The 24,708-nt window shown below is 34.5% G+C and overlaps 1 protein-coding gene across 1 annotated transcript in view; it reads left to right on the top strand.

The window, feature by feature from the left end:
* The window catches only part of SPATA17 (spermatogenesis associated 17), a 169,263-nt gene that overhangs the window by 1,588 nt on the left and 142,967 nt on the right, over nt 1-24,708 (top strand). The window contains exons 2-4 of the mRNA XM_008685733.2: nt 9,873-9,962; nt 11,110-11,191; nt 22,722-22,772. Coding sequence (XP_008683955.1) covers nt 9,873-9,962; nt 11,110-11,191; nt 22,722-22,772 — 223 coding nt within the window. The remainder of the gene's footprint in view (nt 1-9,872; nt 9,963-11,109; nt 11,192-22,721; nt 22,773-24,708) is intronic.

Here is a 24,708-nt window from a genome sequence, read left to right as displayed (position 1 = left end):
CTATGAATAGGCCATGATGAGAATAGGCTAGCATTCCTTACATTTCATTTATTATTACTATTATTATTTTCAGTATAAAGCAAAGTCTCTAAAGATCATGAAAGAATCAAAATTCCAAAATTTGCCTAGTTAAAACAACAACAGGTATTGATAACTTTGGGGACAAACACCATATAAAATATTAATATATGAAAAAATAAACAGGTGTTTTCTTTAAGAAATTATTGTCATTTCCCATGTGTTATTGGCTAGATCAGCTCTTTGTAAACTGTAGTGTATATTAGCATCACTTAAGGATGTTATTAAAATACAGATTCTGATTCAGTGGGTCTCAGTTATGGTGAGAGAATCTACATTTCTCACAAGATTTCTTGTGAGGCCCCATTTTGCAAAAAAAATAAGATAAAAGGGAGACTTTGTAGAAAAGGAAGTATGTATGGGTCTGTCATTTAATTCTTAAACATCCTTACAAATTATATATTCCCTGTTTGCATGAGGAAAGGAAAATGAGATTCATATAGGGAAAATTCACAAGCCATTCAAAGTAATGTTAGTTTGATGGAAGGATATTAAGCCAAGAAACCAGAATAGGTGGCTACTGTAGAGTTAGAATTAATGGTTTACAAAGGTGTAAACTTTAATAAAAATGTAATGAGAACTTTTACAGAAATAAAATTAAAGGAAAAAGTTACTGTAACCGATTTGAAAAATATAATAAATGAATTTAAAAATAGAATAGTCACTCCTGAAATGTAAATGTTTTAGGAAAGCAACATGGAGGACGTATCCAGGGGATTTAGTGTGTGAATGGTAGTTACTGCAGAGTTGGGGAGTGGGAGTGAGAAAAAGGTTAAATTAATAAAGAAATAACTGAAGACAACATTCCTAAACTGAAGAAAGAGTATGGCTTTGAATGGAAAGGACTCTGAGTACCAGACAGAATGTTATTTTAAGACATACTTCTTAGATATTATCTGGCAAAATTTCAAGGATACAGAAAAAAATTTTACAAACTCCCAATCTAAGACAGAAAAGAATCGAGTTATTTGCCAAGGAAGAGAGAAGCATTGAATGGCTCATGTGCAACACAGGGACCTAGAAGAGAAAAGGACAATACTGATTATTCAAGGCAATATCTAAAAAACCTAAACCCAGCAAAGATCTTACTCATTTTTTTTTCTGATGAAAGAAAGACATTTTCAGATACATAAAGACTCAGAGTTATGTCATCCATATACTCCATCTGAGGAAATGTATTCAGGAAGGCACTCTCTGAAATCAAGCGAGAATTAAATTAGAAAACGATCTCAAGATAGAGGAAGAGGAGCAAAAGAAATAATAGAAACATAGTGAACAATTATACGTGTAGTATTTATAATTAAATCTAGACGAGCACTGTTCCTGAGATTTATGGGATACCTCTAAATCTGTGCAGTTAAAGGAATCTAATAGGCACTTGCAGTTTGCTTCCTAGATATCTCCTTGTGCAAGTTCAAAAATTCATTAACACGTTTTGCACCTTCCAAGTGATTATAGGTAATAATAGTCTTGCTAATTGTCTCACTAATATGTAATGCAGGTCATTCTTTATTCAGCTTGTAATACCAGTTTCCTCCCCACTCTTCCCGCCTATGTGATAATAATAATTACTCCAGAGGCCAGTCTCTTTAGTGACCTTAGAACTCCCCACAGTCTCTCCCATCACCCAGTCCCAAAAGACAGTGCCATATGTTTAAAGTTTATAGTACTGCTTGCCATAGTATCCTTCTGTTTTTAAAGAGAGGTTAGAATGATCTTTCTCAACCCATGGTTACAAGAAAATTTTCTGTATTTACTAACAATATTTTTAAAGTTTTATTACATTTTTTTCACTATGCAGTTGTGTTTATGTGCATATATGGTGTGAGAGAGGGGCTTAACTCTTAGGATAGAAATTGTCTCAAACCCTTAATTGAACATTCCACACTTTCTTTACTGGTTTTAAATATTGCAAGACAAATTAAAGCTGTAAAAATTGCAAAGGAAGAAGCAAAATTGGCTTTATTCACTGACAGCATAATTGTGTGCATAGAAAACTAAGCAACCTACAAAAAAGATCTAGAAATAAGTGAATTTAGCAAGGCTGTAGGACACAATACCCAATAAACAAAAATCAATCGTCTTTTTATATAATAGCAACAAGCAGCAATTGTAATTTAAAACTACAAAAACAATTCAATTTATAATAACATCAAATGCATGTCACTTTATCTGTTGACCTTGTAGAAATCTCTTGTGTACACAATTTGTGCACAGAAGTGTTTTATGTACAGGGTTATGTATAAAGGTGTTCATTAAAACATTATTTCTAATAGGAAAAAAAAAACCTGAAAATACCTTGTATACATTTGTAACTAACCTGGTTAAATAAATTAAGGCATATACACTTGATGGAATATTAAGTAGAAGTTTAAAAGTGAAAAATTTTATATATTACGACATAAAAAAAAACAACCCTGAGACAAATGAAGGTTAAAAAACAAGTCATAGAAAATATATAATGCATTTAGTGTGAAATTTTTATGTATATATGCAGAGAGACACAGTATCTGAAATCCTACATAAACTGTTAACAGTGTTTAGATTTTGAGAATTGGAGGATAAGGAAGGTTGAAATGGTATCTTAATGTTTTTCTCTATATTTTTCTGTATGGTTTAAAATTTTATATTGAGCATTGGGTATTCATGTATTACTTATAAATAAACAGGAAATAAATAGGAAAAATGTTCTGAGACAAAATTTTATTTTGGAAACTAAAATTAAACATATAAATTAAGTGGTCATAAAGATGTAATGGGTACAAAACTTGGCCTGCCACCCTGAAAAATTAGAAAACTGAACAAAATATGTGGAAAATTATTTTTAGCCATTTTGATGCAACAGACAATGTAGGATTATAATCTCTTGGTGAAAGGAAACAAATGAAGTTATCTAGACAATTACTCCAGCTTTATGACAGGCAGTAATTTCTGGCAAAATTCAAACTCAGAAGCATCTATTTCTATTCATTATCCAGCATCTATTTCTAAATTAGTAATAAGACAAAAATGTAGCAAACCGTGACCTCTAACCAGGAGGAAAAAAATCAGTTAATAGAAACAGACCCAGAAATACAAAGATGATAGAATTAGCCTACAATGAGTTTTAAATAGCTTTCAAAACATGCTTAAGGACTTAAAGGAAAAATATAAGCATAATGAAGAGTTAAATGGAAGTAAAGAAAAGCAGATGAAACTTTTAGAGATATAAAAAAGATGATCTGAAACAAAAAAATTCGGATGGACTTAATATCAGATTAAAGTCCTGCAAATAAAACATCAGTGAACTTGAAGGCCTTCCAAATACATATTGTTGGATAGAGTGTTCTACAGAAGTTGATTAGATCAAATTGGTTGGTAAGTTCAGGTCTTCTATATTATTACCGATTTCTTGTCTAGTTGTTCTATCAATTATTCAGAGAGGAATGTTGAGATATCCAACTGTTACTGTGAATTTGTTCTTTCTCTTTTTAGTTTTGTCAGGTTTTGTTTCACATATCTTGAGGCACTATTATTAGGTGCATAGTCATTTAGGATTATATTTTCTTAATAAATTAACCTCTTTATCATTACAAATGTCCTTATGCATGATCACTTTCCTATCTTTAGTCTACTTTATGAAAATTATTTTAAATTCTAAAAGTATTGAATAAAATATGTTTTGAGATGCCATTCTTTTGTTTGTATATACATACATGCACATATATATATACATATATATTTAAAAATACTGAAATAATCTGAAACTTAACAAAAGTTGCAATACAGTACAGAGGTTTTTTGTTGTTGGGTTTTTTCCCCCCCACAAATCATATGAGAGTAAGTTGCAACCTGATGGCCCATTGCCTGCCCCACCCCCAGATTCTCTCCTCTTAAAGACATTATACAACGGCAGTTCCACCATCAAAATCAAGAAATTAACATTGATACATTTCTGCCATCTAATCTCCAGACTGCATTCAAGCTTTGCCAGTTGTTTCATTAATGTTCTTTATAGCAAAAGGATCATATGTATCTTATCTCTTTAGTTATTTTTAATATGGAACATTTTCTCCATCTTTCTTTGATTTTCATAACCTTACTTTTGATGATCACAGATCAGTTATTTTGTAAAATTTCACTCGATTTGGGTTTGTCCAATTTTTTTTTTCTTGATTAGATTCAGGTTATGTATCTTTGGCGGAAATACCACAAAAATGATCCTGTAATCTTTTTAATGCATCCTACCAGATACTGCATAATTTTGATTTGTCCCATTACTGATGAAATTTATTTAGATCATTGACTAAGATGATTTCAGCTAGACTTCTCTACTGTACTGTTCTCTTTTTTCCCGTTTGTAATTAGTAGGTATTTTTAAAAAGCAGGTGATTTGAAACTGTGTATGTATTCTGTTCCTCATCAGTTTTTCAATTTATTTGTTATGCATACCATTATGGACTCATAGGTTCCTATTCAGTGGGTTAACATTACTTCTTTTACTTACGGTCATGCTTGCATTGTCCCATATTTGTCCAACGGGAGTCACTAGAAGCTTTGTCCTAATTATTGTAATACTTTCTTGTTTTCTGACACACACACAAAAATGTTCCAGGCTCATCTTTTTCTTTTACCACTGTTTTCTGGAGTCATCCATTTCTTCAAGGAACCCTTGCTTCTTTTAGTGGATGCCCATGTCTCTCTCAGGCTCTCTCAAGTAGACAGAGCTAGAAAAGATGGGTATATATGCATTTGCATACAGTCTACATCTGTAGTTTATTTATCCATCCATCCATTCATCCATCCATATATATATTGAAATCGGTGAGTTTACATTGACAATTCCATTTCAAATCCAGCACCACAGGATTCACTCTCGTTTATTTCCCTTTCCTTTTCTAATCCTGCAGAACCTGGCTCTCATTATTCTTAATATATTCACTTATTTGATCAATTCTTCTGTATGTAACCAAACTTCTGTCACCATAACTATCCTCTCTTTTATGGATTCCCTTTTCATGGAGTTGAGCTTCACCTCTCCATGCTGAATTGTCACTCGTTCACCAACTTGGATACCCTTTCTATCATTCTTGGGTTCTTATTCCCTGTTCTGCTATCCATCCTTGTGGAACCTTTCCTCACCTTTCCTTGACACCCAGAGTTAGGCCTCTGTCCACGGGAACACTGTCCTTAGATTGTGACATTCTACCCCAGGCCCATCTTAGTCTACACAGGCTTAGCTGAGCCACTGTGACTGCCCATCCCCCAACACTCCCAACCCTCTAGCACAGATTCCTGGTTTCCTTGCCCACTGCCAATTTCTTTAGGAGTTAATTGTTCAGGAAATGAAGAGAAGGTAGAAGGAAGAGGTAGAAAAGTAAATAATCAAACGTTTTGCAAATACATTGTAAATCTGCATGTTAATTTCTACTTTATGATCTAATACATATGTATTTATAACTCATTATTCATTGAGCTGTGAAATAATTATAATAATGAGAACTATTAATGAAAACAAAGCATGGCTTCTAGATTCTAAAATGTAGTTCTATTTTTCAACTAGTTATTGACCTCTTATTAGTCACATGAGTGATAATTAAAACACAAAGTATAGATAAAACAGTTTTTGCCTTTAAGAAGCTTGACATCCATGAGACCTAATAGTGAAGTGATAGGCAAAAACTATTTTACACATCAATATATTTTATAATATAGGGCAGCAAATATTGTAATTTTATTCCTAGTATCTAAAGTAGGTAAAAGTCATATGATAAGGAGAAGCAAAGATGATTGTTTTTAATCTAGTTTTTATTCAATAGCTAGTACACATAGATCAGACTAAATAGTATGTTGATATGTAAAATGTGTATTTTTTGCACATTACTGGAAAGACATTTACACATTTTTTCATTTCCTATTTATTGTCAATTAATTTCCAGCCACTAATGATACACATGAATATAGTGTTATCTGGGGTTATAGTACTTATTTCTAGTTGATGATGAAGTGACTGGAAACTTCCAGCTTTTTTCAATGTTTTATTACATTCCTGGTAATACTTTCGGTCTTTCATCATTATTAATTCATTTAGTATTCATTGTGATAATACTGATCATAATAAATTTATTTCAAATTCATGTAGATGTCATATTTTATTCACTGCTATAGGATTTTCATTGTAATTTGAAACTAATTAATATACCATTAAAATAAAGTGTTACCCACATTTTTCATTTTAAACATAAAAAGTCTAGCAGTTCATGACATATTGTATGAGTATTCAGCATCCCAGTGGTAACCCAAGTATCTGTAAATTTCTTTTTTAAGCAGTTAAAAAAGGGGCAACAGAGAAGTGTGTATGGAAGTCAAATTACAGCATATAAATTAAAACTTAGCAGTAAGTTAACTACTAGTTATTTTTAAAATATTTCCCTTTAATTAAGATGTATAGTTCTTATTAGTATATCTCTGCTCGTATTTATATACATTGGTGTTCATAACTCCAAAAGGAGATCATTTAGTTTTCTTCTTGACTAAGTATTACATGTTAGCGTTATTACCAGGAGAGAGTAGAAAACAAAGTCAGAACAGATAATTTGATTGCTTATTCTGCATTTCTAATGACAATAATAAGTGAAGTATAGGTTCAAGCTATACATTAGTTTTAAAGTATTTGGTGTATCTGTATATCTTGTTCAAATACTTTTTCTTCCTATTTTTTTAAAAGATTTTACTTATTTATTTATTCGTTTTATTGAGAGAGAGGGAGCACGAAGCCGGTGGAAGGGTAGAGGGAGAAGCAGACTCCTTGCTGAGCAGGGAGCCCTATGGAGGCTCGATCCCAAGCCCCTGGGATTATGACCTGAGCCGAAGGCAGATACTTAACTTACTGAGCCACCTAGGTGCCCCTCTCCCTGTTTTGAAAGGTAGTCACTTGTTAATTGTTGGTGGGGTAGGAAAGACAAGTGTTGTCAGTAATTAAGAGTAAATTAAAAACAAGGAAAACAGATCTATAGTCATATTAAATGTTAGTTAAATACCCATAAGAAGCTGTTTTATCTCATTATCATGAATTTCACTTCACATCAGCCTCACTGAATAAAATTATTCTTTCCTTTACACTCTGTCATCTTTGAATTGCCTGCTCTACTGGACATTGTGTTACTGTATCTTTTCTATTTTTGCTATGATGACATTTTATACCTTGCACTATCATATCTTCTTATTGGCTAGGATAAGATTTTAAAGGAAAAACAAAAGATTCCCTCTAACCCTGTAACTGCTTGAAACATTGACCTTGTTTGCATGACTTCTTCACAGCATTTGGTGCTGCTCAACTATGGTCTCCCTTCCTGATACCTTACCATTAACTTCTATGACGCTGCAAAATACTGTCTCTTATAAATGGGCCTTCTTTTTTCTTTCCTTATTTAACATCCTAAAGTTTTGTGAGTTTTTCGTTTATATAAATAGAAAACTTCTGTATGTGTTTAAAGGCTGAATTACTTCTACCAGCAATATTATGAATTCCTGTTGCACTACATTCTCACCCATACCTGGTATATCTGAAATTTTTGTTTTTTTACTATAGGTGTTGATGTGTTTTCACGTCTTAGTCTCAGTTTATTTTATTGTTTTAAGGAGATTGGTGCTCTTTTGTTTTTTGTAAAGATTTTATTTATTTATTTATTTATTTGACAGAGAGAGAAGCAGCGAGAGAGGGAACACAAGCAGGGGGAGTGGGAGAGAGAGAAGCAGACTTCCTGCTGAGCAGAGAGCCCGATGCGGGGCTCGATCCCAGAACGCTGGGATCATGACCTGAGCCGAAGGCAGACGCTTAACGGCTGAGCCACCCAGGCGCCTCATGATTGGTGCTCTTTTATGCCACAAAATTTCGTATTATATTTGAAAATGGCTTACATGCACTCTTCCTTTTACTTTTTTCCTTTCTCCCCCCCCCTTTTACTTTCCTCCCATCTCCTGTTTTTATCCTTCCTTCCTCCCTTCTCCTTTGGGTGCAGTGATGGTTAAGAATCCAGCTTTTGGAGCCAGACTAACTAGGATCACATTTCAGCTCTGACATTTATTAAGATATATGACCTTGGACATATCCCTATACCTCTGTCTCCCTTAGTATCTTCCTCTGTCAAATGAGGATAGTATTTTAATGTGAGTAGGTATAGTGAGGGAAGCTTGTGAGTGGCAGTCTTCACAGGAATTAAATATGTCTGTAATAGGCATGCCATTCCCCAAGAGAAAGCAGCTTTGGTCAGACAAAGACTGACTGTTAGGAGAAACATGAGTTAACTCTGGAGCCACTGGGAATGCATGTGGGACAAAATGAGTAATATTGCTGATTTTTGGATTTTAAAGATTAGTGGAAAGACCATCATCAAACAATCATGATGCATGCGTGACTGTGCTAAATATTGTGGAGAGCTGTGAGGGTGTACACTGGCAAGGTCTACTGTGGTCTGGGGAGTCAGGGAAGGCTCGTGGAGTCAAGGACTTCAGGCTGTTCTCTCTACCATGTGGCGCACAATCATTTGAACCTAGAATACGGTTTATACATGTCTCTGCTATAATTTTGTACGTGTAAGACAAACATACAATGATAATCTTTCTTTTTGTCTACTCCTAATTGTCTAGAGTGTCCTTTTAACCTTAATGATTTGTGTGAGTTCTCTCCACTACTCTTCACATCTGGATCACTGACTGGTGCATAATTTTTGTTTTTCTTTTTGCTTTTGTGAGTCCTTTAGAGTAAGGCTTTCTAGGTAACTCTTTCCTGCTTATCTGGGACTATAATCCATCCACTTGTTTCTCAGCTTTTTGCCACTGATAGCTTAATTGCTCATCGTATTTTCTTTCTCTTTGCCAACTTCATTGTATTGTTTAAGAATTTTCTTGTTTGAAGGTTTTTCCCCCTTCTGTTTTTGTTCTAATTATAATACATAAATTTAATGAAATCTATACATTTAATCTAGCATATAATGACAACAAAAAAATAACCTGTCCAAGGAAACAGTATTTTGAGGGAATTAAAAAAAAAATAAAGAAATAAATGGTTAGTCATTCTTTATTCATTCAGGAAACATAAAGTGCTAATTAGGTGCCAACCAGCATTCTAGGAAAGAAATTACTTTGTGGTGCACAGTAGTTGCCTTAAGCAGTATCACTTTATCTAACAGGGATGGGGAGGGAGAATTATAATGACTGGTAAAATTAAAATGGAGATCTGTCTTGACTAAACCTTTTTTTGCTGTAAGTTAGTAAAATCTAACAACTGAATTTCTTGTCTTTTTATAAGCCTATGGCCCTGCCCCTGCTTTAACTTAAATGGAGTTTCTGAGAATTCTATCTAGAATAGGCATTCTGTGATGGATTCATTTTACTTAGAAGCAGTTCATTTAACTGATGCATTGAGTGAAATATGCAAGCATTTTAATCTTGCATGATATGTGTAGTGGCATTCAAATAGTAAATTCAAATAATTATGTTTTTAAAATAATGAAAAAATGCATGTTGCTTTATTTCCTTATAAGAATCATTGGTAAATTGATTAGTTGCAAAATAGGTGATTATAAAAATAAAAAAAAAGTAAAGCTTTTGAAAGCACATGGCCTCTCAGAGAAAGGTTAATTTTAAAAATATAGCTTGTGATTTCTGAAATGCTTTATTTAGTATTTTAATTTTATTTAAAATGACATTTGAATTTATCATTTTGGAAGAAATTAAAGGTTAAGTTTTACAGGTTGATTTGCTTTATAATTATATTAGTCACTAATGAAATGCTTTAAAAAATTTCTTTTTAGTGTTGTAGATTTATTTAGGAAAAAGGAGTATGATGCAGCAGTTAAAATCCAGAGCTGGTTTCGAGGATGTCAAGTTCGGGCATATATCAGGTATATGATTTTGTCATGGAAACGTCAGATATATCATAAAAATATACTCCTTAGAAAATGTAATTTATTCATGTAAGTGCTAATTTCAAATAATCTTTTATTTTACTTATAATGAAATTAATAAATTATATGATGTCCTTTTTAAAGAAATAACTCTTTTTGGTCTTTTCTTACATATCAAAAAACTATATCAACCATATCTCTAATTTTAAAAAATACTCAATATCATAAATACACTTGATTGGATTCTTTTCTTCAAATTCCATAGGATGTGACAAATGACTGGGCTTTATTTATAACAATGAATTCACTGACTGATAAGAAAGGAAAAACAAAACAAAATAAAACAAAAGGAAGCTACGCCAGTCTTCTCCAACATGTTGATAGATAAGGGCAAATGATACCAGAATGCTGCCATCCTGATTATAAAGAGATTGAAGCTGAGCTCCCTATCTTCATTACCCTTACTTTTTCTTCAGTGCTCAAACCTTCCTTCAGTCTCTCGCAATTCTGAAAAGCATTGCCCTGGATAAGGTGGAGGAAAAAAAATGCCTAGTACATAATAACTCATTCAGATGGCGAACTGGGGTTATACTGTGTAGTTCCTTCTGTTGGCTCTTAGGAGCCAGACTTAACAAATCCAAGTGCAAAGACGAGGTTTCTCTTTTGGCCCCTATACCAACTAGGAACATGGCAGAAAGAGAGTATTTTTTTAATTCAGCAGATTAACATGTCATTAGCTTGGATAGACTGGGAAATATAAGCATGAAAGAGGAAGTGTTCTTGACCTCAAGAATTATTTCTAAGTACTTCTGGTAGCTCACATCAATATTGCCTGGCTTATTTCTCAACGTGTTCCTTTGACCTGTTTTATAGTCTTAACATTCAAAAATATTTCCAAGAAGAGTATTTGAAATTTAAAGATGTTTAATCATAAGCTCAAAAGGAATACTGAATATTTATTTCTGCCCCTATTCTACCTCTAGAAGTGGTTAATTCTGTTAGAGAATTTGTGTACCCTTTAAAGGTACACAAAAATTTGGCTTTGAATTTGAGTTCTTGAATTGTAGAAGATGCATTCTAAGAAAAAACTTAAGCAATAATCTGGTTCAAGGAAAGCATACTAATAAGTATATTTTTCACCCAGGAATTTACATAGAATAACAACTGTTATTCAAAAATGGTGGAGAAGTTACTCAGGCAGACAAGAGTATCAACTAATTGTAAAGGTAAATATAAAATTTATGTATGTTAGCATTTGAATTATATAATGTGCTGTAACGTACTTCAGTCATATTTACATGCAGCTTGGAAGTTATTGTTATAAATATTTATGTAAGAACAAAATTGGGCTTAAAGTTTAGAACAAGACTTTTTTCTGAGAAGCCTTTTCTGATTTTCCATGGAGAATAGATGACTCATTTCTTTGTACCCAGACTACACCAGACATTTTCTTTTTGTTAAAGTAACTTTCACAGTGTATGCATTTATATGCACTTAATTTGTTGATGATTTCCTCCAGGTTCTAGATGGGGAGCTCTTTCAGGGTAGGCACAGTAGCTTGTTCGTTTTTGGACCATTGACATTTAGATTAATCCCTGTTTCATAATGTAGTCAATAAACATTAATTGAATTAAAGTGGCCAAAATTAATTCTACAAAATATAAAAATAAGGCCATTTCTGTCTTACCATTGTCTGTTATTGGCTGTTGGGATATTTTGATATTTTGAAGATTTGCCTTAAGAAATATCATATACCACAACCATCTCTATCCACTGATAGTCTTGCAGAAGTATCTAGTAGCATGCCAGCTTACACTTCAGCTAAGGGTTTTAGGATATTAAGAAAAAAAATTTTTTTATATAAAATGAGAAAATTTCTCATTATGGCCCACTTCATTTATTTTTTGGTTTGTGACTGTTTTCTACCATAATAGCTTAAGTTTGTTTTTCATTTGTTCTTGATTAGTTGCATCTAAGTGAAATTAAAAGATATAGAGAGGAAAAGATAAAAATAAGTAGATAAGTAAACAATAAGCATTCACCTTTAGTGAAGAAACTTTAAAACATGTTGATAAAGTACAGGAACTGCTTGGAGGAAGAGCCTACTATTTTAGATTTAGTGAAATTAAGTATTCAAACAATAATTCTGCCATGAACTTTTTGTAACTGTCAGATCTCTCTTATAGCTAGTTTTAAAATCACAATGATGGGGGTGCCTGGGTGGCTTAGTCGTTAAGCGTCTGCCTTCGGCTCAGGGCATGATCCCAGGGTCCTGGGATGGAGCCCCACATCAGGCTCCTCTGCTGGGAGCCTGCTTCTTCCTCTCCCACTCCCCCTGCCTGTGTTCCCTCTCTCCCTGGCTGTCTCTCTCTCTGTCAAATAAATAAATAAAATCTTTAAAAAATAAAATAAAATATAATAAATAAAATAAAATCACAGTGATGCTTTTACAACATAGAGGCTTAACTGACTGAACCACTCAGGTGCCCCATGGGGGGATATTTCAAAACTGTGTGTAAGTGTGTGTGTGTGTGTGTGTGTGTATGTGTGTCTTCTTTCTCATCAATCTTTTTTACACTAGGTTTAGCATTCATTGATGGCTTTGGCCAGAATCAGTTCTTATATTTGTCAGATAGCAATTTTCTAACTCTGTCATTTCTTCTACATTTACTTGTTAGCATATTAGTATAAGAAAAAGCTTTTTTTTTCTTTTTGGTCCTTTTTTAAATTATTTACATCAGAATGAACTAATGGATTCCTGTTTTATTCCGTGGGTTATAATAAATTACTATCACTAATTGGCTTGGTGCTCAAATTGATTTGGCCAGCAGAAGCTCCTTCAAACCAACTCCTAATAGAATCAGATTACTTAAATGGAATGATCAAAAAATTAAGGTATTTTTTATGGAGTGCTGAGTGATCTTTAGCCCCATTATTCATTCATAGTTGGAGATCTGTATCAATGTATAGACGAGACAATAAAGTATATGTATGCATATGGCATGCCATGAGCATTACTAACTTAACTTCCATTGCTGTAATTTCTACTCACAAGCCACTAGTCAGAAGGTTATGAATGATTGAGACCTCTTTTTAATCAAATATACAAGAGTATAAACATTTCAGTGACTATTGTCAATATATTCAACTTGGGAATCTATATTTATTCTAATGATGTTGAGGTTGCTGAAAAAATGTTTTTAAAAATTCATATAATGATCCATTCTAGGAAATTTGTTTTGTTACTTTAGCGTCTTAACAGAGTTTGATCAAAAAGAATATCACGCAGCATGATCACTATGTTATTCTGTAGTTTTGGATCTAATTATCTTTGAGCTCTTGGGGGAAAAAAAGGTGGAAATTTTCCTCATTTAAATTGGTTCTGGATAGTTTTTAAGTCTGTTAAGCTGTAAACTATTTTAGAACAGGTCTGTTCTATTTTTTTATCTATTTTTGCCATTATATATACAGGACCTAACATAAGGATCTCAAATAACATAATTGGACCTCAATAAGTAATTATTGAATGAAATTAAAATAACTGCCATTTACTGATTGACTAGTATGACTAAAATATTGTAGTAAACATTTTATGTGTTTAATGTGTATACCAACTAAAGTCTTATACGAGTCCTGTGAATATTATCACCATTTTATAGATGAAGAATTTTAGTCTCAGATGTGGTTACTTCCCCAAGGACATACTGTTAGTGATGGCGTGGAAAAAAATTCAAACCCAATTTGATGTGATCCCAAAACCCTTATATACTGAGCTGGTAGACAGTTGAAGTTCATTTCATTATTGGAGATTTCCCTCCTTTGGGTTATACAGAGGTCCACGAAGCTTAAGTAGTGCTAACATACCTTTGTGGAGCTTCATTCAGAGGAGGTCCACTGTCCTAGCCCATGTATTTGATCTCTCAAAGTTCATCCTTTGAGAACTCTGTGGCTGGTGGGCCACATAAAGGGAATGGGAGTTTTTGTTAGAGTCAGTATCCCGACATCCCTAGTGCTTTGAGTCCTGTCTCCTCCACAGGTACCACCAAGTTTATCCTAGAGTTTTAGCCACCTCCCAGAAGCAATAGGAATGCCAAATGTGGTATTTCCTTATTTTAAAAAGCTAATGCCCAGCTCTTCACCAAGCATATGGAATCTTGGCTCCTTTATTTCTCTTTCTCTGCCCATAGCTCCCCTCTTCTTGTCTCTCTCCCATTCCAGCATAATTCCTCAGAGCTCAGGTTTTAGGAAAGCAAAGCTCGGTAGGGATGGACAGTCACACATAAGCCATCTGAAGCAAGAACGCAAGAAAAGACCTGCTACTTTCCTGGGTTGGGGGGTAGGACGGGAATTAGAGATACTGTTTAAGTCTATATTATTTACCCTGTCACACACATTAGTACACACTGTCACACGCATAGTCTGTAGTAACTATCTTTAAATCATCATTTCCCAAATTTATTCCGCATAATTTTTTTGGCCTAACAGCTATATGCAATAATAACAATGCCATGTAGTACATGATTAAGTTATAAAATGAGTGATAATAGGTTAGCGATTTTAAAACGTAGGGATAGAACTCCTTTACTAAAATGTTAGCAAAATTTTTAGCCTTATATGTAAAACAGGTGCAGGAGGTGCCGCTGTTTTGGAAGTTGAAGAAACTCAACTGCTTGAACTCTCTCTGTGGCCTTTGTTGTCACCTGAGCCACCATAGCATGACTTGAAAGCCAGTGATTTAATTTGCTTATCTGGGAAAGGATCACAAAGAACTGATGATATTAATTGCCTAAGGGAGAAGAAAACTGGGTCCTTAAGGAAGAATCGTAAGAAAGAGACCTCTTTGGGGTGTCTGGGTGGCTCAGTCAGTTAGGCGCCTGCCTTCAGCTCAGGTCATGATCTCTGGGTCCTGGATGGAACCCCGAGTTGGGCCCCCTGCTGAGCAGGGAGCCTGTTTCTCCTCCCCCCCCCCACTTACGCACTCTCTCCTCCTCAAATAAATGAATAAAATCTTTCAAAAAAAGGAGACTTTTTAAATTATAAACTCTTATGTAGCTTTTGAATTTTAAACAATATGAATGTATTATCTATTAAATAAATTAATTTAAAAAGGAAAGTCAGTTTAAAAGGGACTCTCCCACAAACACATGGACAGATAGTAAGTGCTTAAATGAGAGTTAATGTTATCTCCAAAGATCAAAGAAATGAGACTTGAATTGCCCCCTGGGGGATCAGTAGGTGGTAGACTCGGAAGAAGGAAGGACATTTGTTTCCATTAGGAACAGCATGAATGAGGGTTTGAAATTGGGAATGAGCATGGTGTGATGGGAGACAAGGAGGGATGTTGATCTGGATGGCTCAGAGAATTTGGGGAGTAACAGAAGGTTGGTCAGGAGTTGAATGTGACTTTTAAAAAGTAATTTCCTACATTTAAAAGAAATTTCTTGTTGAAAAACTTTATATCCATTATTTAATATTTTCCAGCAATCTGTCAAGTAGAAAGTGCACGTTATTTTCATTTTATAGATAGAAAAATGGAGTCTCAGGAGGGTTCAGTGATTTGCCTAAAGTTCTGTTTCTGATCCATATAGAGCCACATGCTCACTACTTATTAAAATCTCTGCACGTCCCTCAGTTACCCTAAACCTGTTCCTCCTTATATATTCCTTTATTCAGATCAATGGTACAGCCATTCAACCAGAAATCCAGTCATCCTAGACTCTCCACTACCTCCTTCTCCCTACCCTTTATCTCCTATCAGCCATCAAACACTTTCCATTTCCCCTCATAAAAGTCTCTTGACTTGAGTCTAAACATCATCATTTTACTCCCATGCCTACAGCCCTTGCCATAGCATATAGCATAAAGTTCACACTCTTTTACATGACATGTCAGGTTTTTCATAGCCTCCTAATGGCTTCTTCTCTAACCTCACTTCTTGCTATACCTGTATAAAATATACTTTGGACACATTAAATCATTTGCTATTGCCAAAATATGCAGTGTCCTATAGGCTTTTTGCAAATGCCCTTTGCCTTGCCTAGAATGCCCTCCCATTGGTCCAAATCCCTATTATTGTTCCAGACTTTACTTAAACATTAACCTTCCCTGATCTCCTGAAGCTGAGTGTGGAATGGTGGGAGACTGCAGGTATCAGGTGTGCCTTCCTAGCTTTGTTCATGTAGGCATTTGTCTCACTGTGATACATTTGTTTATCTACATCTCTTATTTGACCGGAGCTCCTGAATGACAGTAACTGTTCAGTTTACTGTATCTCAAATGTATCACAGCAAATGTCACATAGAAAGCCTGCAGACATTTTTGCTAACTGATTACATGATTCACAGGGATATATATGTTGGAAGACTTTTGCTATGGTCAACACAGCTGGTGATTGTATCAATATGTGTCAAAATTATTCACTACCCCCTTCTTCATAAAAGAATGATTCTTCCCCATCTCACTGATTTTGGGCTAAGCCATGTGTTGTGAGCAGATGGGACATATGCCACCCTCAAGATGAAGCTTTAAGAAGCTGTAGTCCTCTTTCCTTCTGGCATAAGAATGGCACACCTCAGTCTTGGGCTGCTCCTTCATCCTTGGGGTTAAGATGAAGAGATGTAGAGCACAGACAGCTATAGGGAACCCTAGTCTACACATAAAATGTGAGTGAGAAACTTTTTGTTTTGTAAGCTACTATGATAGCTGCATTTTTATCTCTGCAAATCTGATTAATGGTTATAATGATAACAAAAGCGTGCGTGTTCGTAAGAAACGTTCGGAATGGGGCACTCAGTGAAGCTTACAAAAAGATGTTTTGAGGTTTTTGAGTTTGTGATGATGTTAGGACACCTCCATGTGGTGATATCTTGTAAGGCGATTTTGCAGAGTCTCAGCAGAGTGTTTGGCATATAATAATTAACACTCCACAAATGCTTATTAAAGTGAACTGTTGAATGGGAGTTTAGATTAAGAGAGCTGGAGACAAAGATTTTAGAACCATCATTGCAAGATGACAGGATTTTCTACCTGATGGGGGAAAAATATATCTCAAGAGTAGAGCAGAGGGCCAAGAATTGAGGCTTGTGGAACACATTAGGTAGGATTTAGGCAAAGGAAAGGGAATTATAGATAGATAATAACTAGAAAAGTAGAGATACAATATCACAGTAACCAGGGGAGAGAACTGCTAGCAAATATGGCATTGTCAACAGTCTCAGATGTGGCAAAGGTCACACAGAAAGTGAACTGTGAAAAGACAGATGCTAGGATCTCCTTAAATAAATAGGCTTAGTAGTTTTAGACAGCCTCCCTCAAAATTCTGTTAACGAAAATATTTTATTCGGCTTTTAAATAATTTTCATACTGACACCAGCTAGCTTATCCAGTCCTGAAGGATCATGGGTTCTCCACTACAGTGCCCTAATTAACTCACAATAATAGATCATTTCCAGTTCTCTTTTGTGATTCAACTCTTGCTTCCTTGATGACTATTGTTTTTGCTTTTTCCTTTCTGCCACCATTTCTGGCCTTCCTGCTGACTTTCAGGCTGCTGTATCTGGCAACATAATCCAAATTTGTCCATCTTAGGGGTCTAGCATTGTTGATTCACAACCTTGAAAATTTTTTCCTGTTAGTGAAAATTGATGGTTATATCGTGTGTGCTCGGTGCATATGAGTTTCATACCTGCTGAACTCTTGCTCTAACTTTACTGAAACTTGATCTTCCTACTGGATTCTCAAATGGTCCTACTGTTTTGGGAGCTTTCTTTTTCTTTTTCTTTTTTTTTTTAAGATTTATTTCTCTTAGAGATGAGAGCATGAGGTGGGGAGGGGCAGAGGGAGAGGGAGAGGGAAAGAGAAATTTCAGCAGAAGGACCTCCAAATCAGTTATAAGTTAATAAGGCAACATTTATCACCCTTTAGTGTCAAAGCAGAAAATGGAAACATATTTTTTCCCTTCAGGGTCTTGCAGTTTAGGTAAATACTAAAGGATAGATGACTTACGATTCTGACCTACTGGTATTAATTTAAAACTTTATTAATATATTTTCATATATTCATTATGAAATAGATTTAGATTTGGTTCTCCTGCTTTTAAAGATTATATTAATAATAATCTAAGAATAATATATTTGGCTTTTAATTTTGTGTGTATGTGGAAAAATAAAGGGTATTTTAAAAATCAGCTGTTGATAATGAACAGATTGGTATCATTTGCCAACAAACAAGGCAAAGCATATGCACAAAATACTCAGGATTATTTGATAATAAATCATTTTAATGATTATACTCAAAATTACAAAATGAGGACAGCACTGATGTGGAAAATGACAAAGACTCATGCTCACCGTATCTGTTATCCATATGTGCATGGCTTCTAAAGCTTCCATTGTCATCACTTTAATGCAACTATTTCTTTGTACTGCTCAATCTAACAAATAAGCCAGCTGATCTGGTTGAGTTTATATAGATGTATTACTCAAAATTATTATGAATATGTATTGCTTTAAGGGTTCTGCTTTTGAGGAGCAAAGGAAAAGAAAGAGAGATAGAAACCAAGAAACAGACTTAACTATAGAGAACAAACTGAGGGGAGGTCGGTGAGGGATGGGTGAAATAGGTGATGGGGATTAAAGAACACTCTTATTGTGGTAAGCACTGAGTAATCTGTAGAACTGTTGAATTACTATACTGTACCCCGAAACTGATAGAACACTATATGTTAATTATACCAGAATAAAAACGAAACATTTAATTACAAAAAACCACCTTTTTAAAAAAGTGTTGTGCTTTTGAAAATGATTGACTATTTTCTCCTTGGAACTCATCTTGTTTTGATTTTCAACCTAAATACTCAACAATAAAGGAACTATTAGGTCATGTATGGTATGTTCATGTAGCAAAATACCATGTAGCCATTGTGTATAAAAATACGTGAAGAAGGAACTTAAAAATGGGAAACAAGAAATATCTGTATTAAATCAGTCTAAACCAGATAGAAGAACCTTTAAGAGAAATCAAGGGGTTGAAGGAGAGGAATTTGCATTAAGAGTTTAAGACTTAAGGGGAGTGGGGGGAACATTTCTAGTTCAGGTCTGGAACATGGCTATGGATTTAGTAATTAAATGTGTTGTCTACATGAATTTGAAAAGTCTCAAGATAATGGTAGGAGTTGTGATGAAGAGTTAGACCATTAGTTTGATGTCGGAATCTTAAGAGCATACTTGGAGCAAGTCAGGGAGAAATGAGGAGGAGGGGGGAAGGAGGGTAAGTAATCAGAGAACTGAAGTATGACTACCAAAAGGGATAGAGAGTCTTAAGTGTGGAAAGCGTGAGATTAAAAAATAAGGTTTCTTGTTCTTTTGGTTTGTTGTTGCTGTATCCTTTTTAAAGGAGTACTTCTTACTGGTATGAAATGGTTTGAAAGTATGCTTTGGAACTAGGAGAATGCCAGCTTCCTCCAGCTGATGGTACTTGGAGGAGGAGAGAAAAGATAGTTTCTCCTATAAATGCTTGCAAGAAAAACAGGAGAGATAAGGTTTGGACAGCTAGAAAAGAATGGTAAGATGTGTCAGGCAAGGGAAGTAATATGGACCTGGAGGTGAAGAAATAAAAATAGCAATTTGATCAGATTGAGCTTTAAAGGAATAGAGTGGTAAGAGATAACTGAAGGGAAAAATTGGGACTTGATTGTGGTAAGCTTTGAATATTACTTGACCTCTAACAGAGTGGTTCTCATTTATCACTAACCACCCTCCCATTGTAATTCACCTGATAGAAAGAAGAAAGAAACTCAAAATGTGAAACATGTTTCCATTGGTAATCATGGTCCAGTCCCTCTGTCCAAAAGATTCATGTGGATACTAACCACACAGAAAATTATGTTTTTAAAAGGAATACATCCTCCAAAAAAAATTTCAGAAGCCATATAAAAATTGAGGATGACGTGGCAAAGGCCATACAGCTAACAAATGGTTGATTTAGTATTCAAATGCCATTTTTCATTCCAGAAATTCTTCCTGCTCTATCTGTTGTAAATGCAGCATATCAATTCTGTTTATCCTCCTTTTTCTCTTTCTGCCCTCCTTCCCCCTTTCCTTTTTTTTGTTTATTCAACAAACATATGGGGAAACATCTATAATTGAGTATCGTATTTTCATTACAATGAAACTATCACCATTTATGCTTGATTTTCACTCCAGATTTTTAGTGTTAGTGGACTTAGTATCTTATGATAAAATGGGAAATTAATAAATAGTAAGAAAAATTTTTAATTTTAAGAATTTCATCTCTTGAGAAATTAAAATAGCTTTTCATTGTTGGATATACTATTAATATTTAGTAGCTGGGGTATTCTTAGCTTATCCAACTCCATGGAATGGAAAAAAACAAATTTTGAGGACTAAATTCTAGACAATAATATTAAGAACAAGGGTTTTCGTATGATTTATATTTTAACTACGTGTATACCAAATATTAATAAGTAGCGTCATTGCTCAGAATGGAAATAGACTTAGATGAAAGAAATTTTACAAAATTCTAAAGTGTCTAAATGAGTCTCATAGATAGCTTATGGAAATGAACAAATGATTTTTTTTAGTGTTTTTAAAATTGTGGAAAAATACACATAGCATCAAATTTGCTATTTATACCATTTTTAATTGTACTATTATTCAGTGGCATTAGGTACACTTATATTTGTATGCAACTATCACCACTACCCATCTCCAAAACTTCTCCTTCATCTCAAATGGAGACTCTACCCATTTAACAAAATCTGCCCCCTTGCTCTAGCCTCTGGTAACTGCTGTTCCACCTCCTGTCTCTGTGAATTTGACTATTTCAGGTACCTCTTGTAAGTGGGATCATGCGATATTTTTCACGTAAATATATTTTTGTTACTTTCCAAAGCAAATAAATTTAATATCAACGAGTGGTTCACATGAGAATGATACACTGGAATCAAAGTGCTGTAACATCTTTTAGCTATAAAAGTCAGAATCTGTACACCTAAAAGCTAGATCTCTCTTTTCTCTGTCTTCAGAATAAAATTTAACCTCTTATATTTTGGAATTTTACTTATTGTTAAATTACATACTTTTAGCTACAAAATGTGTAACAGCAACAATGATAATCCCCTCTATAATCATCAGCTGTGTCCCAAGCACCTTAAGTATTTTATCTCATTTTAATCTTCACCCCAATTCTACGAAGTATGTACTGTTCCATTTTGTGAGCATGGACGTCAAGACTGGCAGGGTTTAAGTAACTTGTTCAAAGCCACACAGCTGGTAAAAGCACCATCAGCACCTGAACTCAGGTCTGTGGCTTGAAAGCTCACACACACTCAGTGCTGCTAACTGAACAGGAACATAATAAAGATAAGAAACATGACCTCTTTCTGAACCCAGACATTTTAGATATGTAATTTTTAATATGTTTCTCCTGTATAAAGTCCTTTAATGGTTATATCTGCATCAATATGACTTGAAGAAATATATTAAAGTGAATCTTTTAAATTCACCTCAAATGCCAAGAATTACGCCTTGCTATGATGAAGAAAGAGAATTTAAAATGAAGTAACATCGTTGTGTTCATTTGTAAATAACATATTGCAGCCAACTGTTTCTTAATTGCTCAGACTGTTGATAAATAATCCAGCCCTGCTGCTCTCCACAGACAATTTGCTTTGGATCAGACCAGGCAATTCAAACAGTCCTAATTACAGTGAAACCCTTTTATATGAATTTCTGTTTGTTGCAGGGAAGAAAACCCCTATATAAAAGGTTAAGGCATTTATTTCTGATTTTTGCCTGAAACATAGCACCTGTTACCTAAGCTCAAGTTATATTGGTCAATGAATTCAATTGAATAAAAATGGATAAAGTAATATTTTGTGTTAAAAATGTATATTTCATTGCTTTTACTATTTACTGTACTGTCATGCATTATGTTAATTTTATGTTTTTAATTAAAGGATATAACAGATGTAGAAACTTCATTTAAAGCAATAATTGCCTTGAAGTAAGCTGTGTTGCTAAATGATTAGTGTAACAGAGATTTGTATATTAATAGACAAATGTGTCTATACTAGTAGGAAACCAAGACCTTAGGAAGTCTTCACTATATCAGGGGATTTGCTGTAACATGATATCATTGTATTTATGATTTTATGGTGTTAAAATGAATATTAAATGAAACAAAATTCCCAAGGATTACTCAGGAGGCAGCTAAGTACATAACATTTTGTACAGATGGTTGGAAGGCACAGTTTTGCTTCATCACTGCATCCATATCCTTGAACGATTTCGACTGAAGACAGCATTTCTTTGAATTTTTCATTAAACCAGACGTCTTGAAATATGAATTCCTTTTATGTTTCTGTGAGTTTTGGCTAAAAGAACCCCAGTGAATAAATCATACAATACTACGTGTCACCAGCACTTGTGAATATTTCTGCTTTGTTATTCTATTCTCAGTAGAGCACCATTGATTATCAAACTCAGCGGAGAGCATTTTATGATCATATATCTCCATTAGCTCCTAGTTTGACTACCATAGATTTTTCTGGTTAAGCCTGCATTATGTATTAGGAAGCCTATCTCTTCAATACAAAGTTCGATTTCATTTTTCTAAGCCCAGAACTCTTATTATGTATTATGTATAAAGATTCTTATCTTTTATATGTAAAAATAGGCTGCACTGTCTTTCTGTAACTGAACTATATGCCATCTTTTTTTTTTTCCTGATTCACAGTTCGCATCTTGTGCCATGAAGATGAATCTCTACAACGCAATGGCTGTCAGGGTAAATATTTCTTCACTTGTTAAACAAATGAAAAGTCAATTGTGCCCTGAATTCGCTTTTAATAAAATGAGCAAGCCAGAATAATGCAAATTTGATTGATATGCTAATGGTTAGAGAGAAAAGAGTACATAGTTAAAAAGTTAGTTATACTAAATAATCTTGGCAGTATTAAAAATTAGAGTAAAATGTGAAACATGTAATTATCAGTGCTTATGTTTTAGAATGTTAAATATCTCTGAGCCATAACTAGAGAAAGACCGTTAATATTAATGAAGCAATGTATTAGTTTCCATATGTCATATAGAATATTGTGATAAATAGATGAACATGGTTCTGAACTATAAGATGTTGGCCCAATACAAATCAATTAGAATTATTCATATGATTTAGCAGTAATAAAGTCAGTTTCCACCTTAGAAGTTTTATTTCTATCATCTCTATGTTCACTTTTATGTGTTATTTTCCTAATGGAACGTTGAGCTTAGTGATTATGAGGCTGGCTTGGTTTCTGCACAGATTTTGGGAATGGGCACAACAAAAGTATTATTTCTCTTGTCTCAGATAGTATGGTAATAGCTTAATTTTGGAGCTGTTATAAATGGAGAAATTACTTTGGTGAATTTCATTAATGTTCTTAAAACTTATGTTGCCTTATTATATTCTTTTTCATTAATCTATTAGTTCTTCTGTTAATAATAGATTTTATTTTGGGTGAAGCAGCGTAGTAAAATATTTCTGAAAGGTCCTGTCTGGAACTATGGCAGGTAAATTAACATTATTTTGATTATTTATACTGCTTTGGGAAGGGTGCTTTCCTCTATGAATATGGGTGTGTGCTGAGAGCCTACCCTAGGGACTGTCTCCACGTTCTGTTGTCTACCTTCCTTTCTTTCTCTCTTTCCTTCTCTTTTCTTTTCCTTTTCCTTTCTTCCTTCCTTCCTCCTTTTTTTCTTTTTTCTTTCTTTTTTTTTTTTTTAAGATTTTATTATTTGAGAGAGATAGAGCATGTGGAATGGAGAGGCAGAGGGACAGGGAGAAGCAGGCTTCCCACCAAGCAGGGAACCAGACATCCCCAAGATCATGACCTGAACCGAAGGCACCTGACTCAGCCACCCAGTTGCCCCCCCCCCACCCCATCCACCTTTCTGTTACCCTGTGGTTTAAGGTAAAAACAAGAGGAAGAAGTAGATCTTCTTTTTCCTGAGCCAAAGGCACATACTGTAGCTGCAATGGGCTGTTTACCTTTGTTAATAATATAGTAGTATAGGAAATACTTTTGTTTTCTTCTTTCAATGGGAATGCTTAAATCTGGGAATTTAGGAGATTTTGATTCTCTGTGTAGCTCTGCCACTTAACTTCTGAGACTTCAACACTATTAGATTCTTTCTTTTCTCCTAACTTGGTGTCAGATGTGTCTCCAAAGTAAAAAGCAATAGATGACTGAGAACGTACTTGATGACATAAGACTTAGATGTTTCCATAGATAACCAGGGGAGATAGAGACAGAGAAGATAGAGTTAGAAAAATGCATTCTATTGTTTGCTGTTTAGCCCCCAATCTTCCTATTGAGTTTTGATCTGGCTTGAGTCACGATTCTGTTTACCTAGATTAGCTATATCTAAGAAACGCACATCAACCTAAGCCACTTGGAAGGCAGAGTTCTTGACGTATTCCCAACATTATACTAAAAGCTGCATTTCCTACTAGCATCACTCAAAGTCAACTTGTCTTTGATTAATGTTAGTGAACAATGTTGAGCTTTGCCTGAGTCCTGTGATCACGGAAAACAACAAAGTTTAAAAAAATCTCCCCACCCTTTGGGTTCTGGAAACAGCTCACTGCAAAAAAAAAAAATTGCCCTTCACCGCATGAGTTAGATAAGAGGCACAGATACGTCCCGGGTTCACCTATGGCAAGGCCAGGCACAGTGTCCCCC

This window comes from Ursus maritimus, unplaced genomic scaffold (genome assembly GCF_017311325.1).
Source record: "Ursus maritimus isolate PB19 unplaced genomic scaffold, ASM1731132v1 scaffold_2, whole genome shotgun sequence".
In the NCBI taxonomy this organism is placed as follows: Eukaryota; Metazoa; Chordata; class Mammalia; order Carnivora; family Ursidae; genus Ursus; species Ursus maritimus.
The sequence above is the reverse complement of the archived record's forward strand: the minus strand, read 5'-3'. Positions and strand labels throughout refer to the sequence as shown.